Genomic DNA, 5,712 nt, shown 5'->3' on the forward strand with positions numbered 1-5,712 from the left:
CTTGATCAATTTAAAAAGTTCTCTAAACCTATGATCAAAATAAGTAGCACAAACAACTGGGTCTCGTCGAATTAAATCTGATTTTTGTGCATAAGTTAGGACAGTATCATCAGACAACGTTTTGGAGTAACGCAGTTTATACAAAATCTTTCACAGATCAGTCCAAGTTGATTCACTAGGGCTAAATGTTAAGAATAATGTCGGTTGACCTTCTTGACGCACCATGGCAAAAACATTCTTTCTCATCGCTGCAAGATATGAAGGCGAATTTTGTACGTTGTGTAACATTCGGTATCCTTGATCGTTATCTATAATTTTGTTTAGAACAGCTGGATTTGCTATGTCATTCGCAGTTGTGTTTCCTTTTTTGTTTTTTCGTAAAACAATTTGCACATTGCTTGCAATTAGTTTTTGAACTAATACTTTGCATTTAAAAAACAAGTTAGATGAGTCTGATGCAAACCTTCGATCTACGTTTAGCAGTTCAGACCTTACTACTTTTGAGTAATTTTTTAAAGGTGATTTATTTGTACGTGGATGCCAACCAAATAAATCAGGAAAAGCTTTTTCCTCTGCATGGTCATCAATAAGAATAGATAACGGTTTCATGCCTTCACCTGGTACAAAAGAAACAAAATCACAGTTTTCAATCATCGTGTCCATTGATCCCGGATTGATTGGTTCAATATTTGTGTCTTCATCGTCTGTTTCTTCACTTCCGTGATCTGAGCTGTTTTCCAAACTTTTTGTTGTTTCTGACACATGCGCCAGCCAATCTTTGTCTATTTCAGCATCTTTATATAGAGTTTTTTTAATCAAATCATTCAATGCTGATACTACTAATGATGGTCTGATATTTTGATGAAGATAATGTTGTTTAATTAATAATTTCTTTTTAATTTTACCTTCATCATCTTAACTGCAGCTAAATTTTCGGCACACCTTGGCAAAATAGATGTAGTCTTAGTCAGATCTATTGGAATATTGATAACGTTACCTTTGATTTTTAGCTGTCCTTCACTGCGAAGACATTTGAATATTTTCATAAACGGTAATCTAAGGGAAACCATTTGCTTTTTTATTTGATTTAATTGCGTAACTTAAGACGGAACACTGTTTAACTCATAACCATTTCCTATGTACAACGGAGGAACTTTGGATTTTTTTATATGCGGATGACAACTTGTACATATCGTCACAGTACTCTTGGCATCACTTGAAATTGACATCCCCAATCGATTGAAGATATCAGAGTTATTGACACTGGATGGGAAACGTAATATATAATAGGAATAACATTTTTCTGATAAATCTTGAGACCTTTTAAAAATATATTCAGATATCAAAACATCTTTCTTCTGCCTGGTTTCGTTTAATTTTTGCCGTTCTCGTTTTTTATAAGATTGAATTTGGTGTTTTATTTTTAGTAGATACATTTTGACATAGGCTACTATCTGATGGTAATCTCCGTTTTCTCATGTTTCGAACATTTTGAATTTGTTATGTTTTTTTGTTAAGTGGATTTTCCATTCGTTTCATACTGCCAACTTTGTTTGCATTTTTTATAACTGGATCTTGCAATAGTTTCAACATGCTTTCAACATGTTCTTACTACTGGCGATCTGGTTAGCTTTTTTTACATTCGAACCTTGCAGTCGTTTCAACATGCTCTTACGACTGGCGATCTGATTGGCTTTTTTAATATCCCGATCTTGCAGTCATTTCAACATGCTCTTACGACTGGTGATCTGGTTTGCTTTCTTTAAAGCTGGGTCTTTCAATCGTTTTATTGTACTTTTTAAATTTAACAATTTTCTTTGATTTGTAGCAACAATATCATCAGAAGCACGGCTAAATTGTTTTCTCAATTTATCTTTTTCAAATTTTTTCAAATGAAGAATAATGTTTTCGCGTGATATTTTTATTGCTTCTTTTTTATTTAGTGAACGTTTACACGGACGTCCCATTTTATGAAAAAAAAAAAAAATATATATATATTATATTAGACAAAAATAAAAATAAACTTACCACTAAAAGAAAAACCTTAGTTCTAAAAGTTAAAAAAAAAATAAATAAATAACAACAACAAAAACAACTGCTAATAATTAGATTTTATAATATTATAAAATAATTAATTTGAAAATTACCTTAATACAAGTCGCAATCACAGAAATCTATATATGAGCAGAATCGATAATGATCTAAAACAAAATTATGAATGTTATCAAAAAGAAAGACATTTTTGTCTACATGTTGGTACACAAATTTATACCAAATTCCTAATTTATTCATTCTTCTTTATTAAACAAAGTAGTTGTTTTTTATTAAATAATAAATATATCTAATATTTTAAAAATTAGGTAAAATTAAAATATTAAATAATATCTCAGTGTTTAATAAGTAAAATATTATGTAAAAAAAAAAGGAAAATAAACTTTAAAATTAATTGTGTTTTTTTTTTACATCTATTATCCCACTTTTGAATGTTGTGTCAGTACACAACAGTCAAAAAACAAAATATTGAAGTTATGTTTGTAAAATTTCATGAAATTTATTTTCTTGAAATATTTCATTTCCATGAAAAATATATTTTTTTTTATTTAAAACTTTCCAAGTGAACATTTTTAAAAGTTGGTTTATTGTATGAAATAAAGAAAATATGTAACAACTAACAATGTAACATAGTTACATACTACATATTACATACATAATAAATAATAATTAATAATACACAAACACAGACATATTAAAAAACTAGATAACCGACTATAAGACAATATTGAAGTCAGCCATATGTCAACAGGGAAAAATTGCATGATTTATAAAATTATAAATTATAAATTATAATATGTATATAGTATATTGTATATATTTGTAATATATATTATATTATTTATATAATGTATTATTATGTCATATAAAATATAATTATATTAATATGTATAGGTATCTTATATTCTTATAATCTTATGACTTATCTATTGAGTTATTTTTTAAACATTTCTCTGTTGGCAAATGACCACTAGACTTCAATGTTCCTATGGGAATGTAATATGCAAATCCGCTATCTAGTTGTTTTACATGTCTATGAACACAAAATATATGATTTAGAAGTTGTTTAACAAATCTTTAATATAATTAATTTAAACTATACACTTTAAAATATTACTGAAAATACACTATTATTTCATTCACTGTTGAAATTGACTTCAACTTTATTTCAAAGTTTCAAACCATCATATTTTGGATCGCTGATGGTACACATACACATACAACAATATTTTAAAACTCATATAAAAATGTTTTTTTTTTCTCAAAATAATGCCAGGAATATTTTTCAGCACTACATATAGAAAATGTATCAACTGAGCTGTATCAGTAATACACTGATACTTAATAGTTAATAGTGTTAATAGTAATATTAATAAATACTAAATAGGAAACAAAACATGGTAAAAAAAAATGAATGACTTTTTTTAAACAAACACAAAATGTATTAACTGACTAATACAGCAATACACATATTAAATATATAACAATTTCTTATACTTGATGTAGAGGGTACTTAATAATTATTAAATGTTAAATTTTAATGTTTCATCGTTGAAACTTGAAAAAATAAATTATCATCATCATCCAAATTATACTCATCATCAGTTTCATGATATATTTCAATATCATCTTCAGCTCCTTGAGATATTTCAATATCATCATTTGTAGATATAATAGTATTTGTTGTGCTTTCATTTTGACTCGTTAATGTGGACAATGGTGCATCAGTATCACAGTCTGATGTAGATTTAGTGCTATTTTTCGATGTGCCTTTTAAAATCTAAATATTAAAAATTTAAAAACAATTGTGAATTTGTACTTATGAAAACAATTATACAATATTTTATTTACCTATAAAATAGTAAATTAATAATTACCTGCAAATTATGTTTAATGAACACCAGTTTAGCGGCTCTTTCATTTAAAAGTCTATTTCTTTTTGAACTGTGAACATCTTTATATGTACTAAAAGTACGTTCTACAGCAGCTGAAGTTGCAGGCAAAGATAATATTTTTATGGCTATTTTACCAAGTTCTGTATGATTACAAAATGCTGTCCACCAATGTAATGCCTCTGTCTCTTCTGCAGCAACCCAAAGATATTCATTGGTTTTTGAGAATGGTCCGTATTTGTTTTTGAAGTTGGCAAAATCAGAAATTACCTTTCTTGCATCGATTTCTATATTATCCATGTGTTTAGATAACTGATAAATAAATTCTATTGCTTCATTGTGGTCTTTTGAATCAAACAATTTACCAAAATATTTTGGGTCAAGTAAGTTTGCAGCTTTATGGATTTTAGATTGACAAAATTCTTTTCTTTGATCAATAGCTTCCATAATATTATGTTTTTCTTCATATCTTAAAATGTCATTATTTTTAAATGTCTCTTCAAATGATATTTTTAATTCCATAAATATTATAGGCACAATACTTAGTTGCGGTGTATCACTTTCAATTTTTGTAATCCATTTTGCTACTGGATTCATTAGACTATAGAAAAATTCAACTTTTTTCCAGAAATTTGAGCTGCTTATAGTTTTCTTTACATTTGGCTTCAGGTCTTTTTCAACAATTTCATCAACATTCATTGAGCGGATAATTTGTTAATTAACTAATAGTGATTTAAAAAAAACTACTACGGATCCCCATCTAGTAACAACTGGTAACGAAAGTGCCATAGAAGTGGAACTATTTGCATTTCTCTTATTCAGAAATGCTGCACTAGTTATGTGTCCCCTTTTTATATTATTAACTATATCTTTTCCATCATTAATAATATCTTTTAATGAATTCATTTTAATTATATAATTTATCAGTAAATTTAGGCCACGTGCAACACATCCATATGAAGTTATGTGAGGGTACTTTTCAGTTATAAGATTCCAAGCCTTTTTCATGTTCTTTGCATTGTCTGTAAACACACCAAATACTTTACGTGGACCAATATCTTCAATTACAGAAATAATCTATTCTTCTATATGTTCCCCTGTATGGCGATCAACACCAGTAGGTAATGATTTATAAAATATTGGTTTAGGAGTTGTAACTACAAAATGTATAATACTTTCATTCCAAATGTTAGTCCAGCCATCACACATAATACCAAGTGCATCCGAATCAGCAATACAATTTGTGGTATGCTCTTTAACTTTAGAGAATTCATCGTCTAGAAGTTTATTTGAAACCAAATGTCTAGTAGGCGGTTTATATGCTGGACGAAGTGCTTTGAAAAATTCTATCCAATAAGAGTTATCCTCTAAATTTAATGGAGCTGCTGTAGCATAAACTGCACGGGCCAAAAGAACATCAATATTTTTCTTTTTATTGGCATTCATTTTATCACAATATTTAAGAATAGAACTCTTTTTACTTTAGATTCCACAAGATACATTTGTAAATGTACTAGACAGTACTCTGGTTAAAACTAAATGATGTAGTTGGTGTCGAACTATACATAATGTCATCATGTTCCTTTTGATTGATAGTACTTGGTGTAGATAATAACGAGGAATTTATTGTGGGTTCTTGGTTTACTTCTAAAGGATTATCAATATCATTATCATTTATATTTTCTTCAATACAATGATCACCTAAAATTAAAATATAATTAAATATTATATTTCACAAATTCACATATTATATTGTATAATAAATAGG

At 27.9% G+C, this 5,712-nt stretch overlaps 1 protein-coding gene across 1 annotated transcript; it reads right to left on the reverse strand.

Moving 5' to 3' along the window:
• Positions 1 to 3,564: 3,564 nt before the first annotated feature.
• LOC114132404 (uncharacterized) lies at positions 3,565 to 5,452 on the reverse strand. Its single transcript, XM_050209197.1, has 2 exons — positions 3,930 to 5,452; positions 3,565 to 3,832 (listed from the first exon to the last, which is right to left on the reverse strand). The coding sequence occupies exons 1-2, from the start codon at positions 4,641 to 4,643 to the stop codon at positions 3,590 to 3,592; spliced, it is 957 nt and encodes a 318-aa protein (XP_050065154.1). The 5' UTR covers positions 4,644 to 5,452; the 3' UTR covers positions 3,565 to 3,589.
• Positions 5,453 to 5,712: the final 260 nt, after the last annotated feature.

The sequence above is a fragment of the Aphis gossypii genome, unplaced genomic scaffold, assembly GCF_020184175.1.
Source record: "Aphis gossypii isolate Hap1 unplaced genomic scaffold, ASM2018417v2 Contig00429_ERROPOS248183, whole genome shotgun sequence".
NCBI classification, from domain to species: domain Eukaryota; kingdom Metazoa; phylum Arthropoda; class Insecta; order Hemiptera; family Aphididae; genus Aphis; species Aphis gossypii.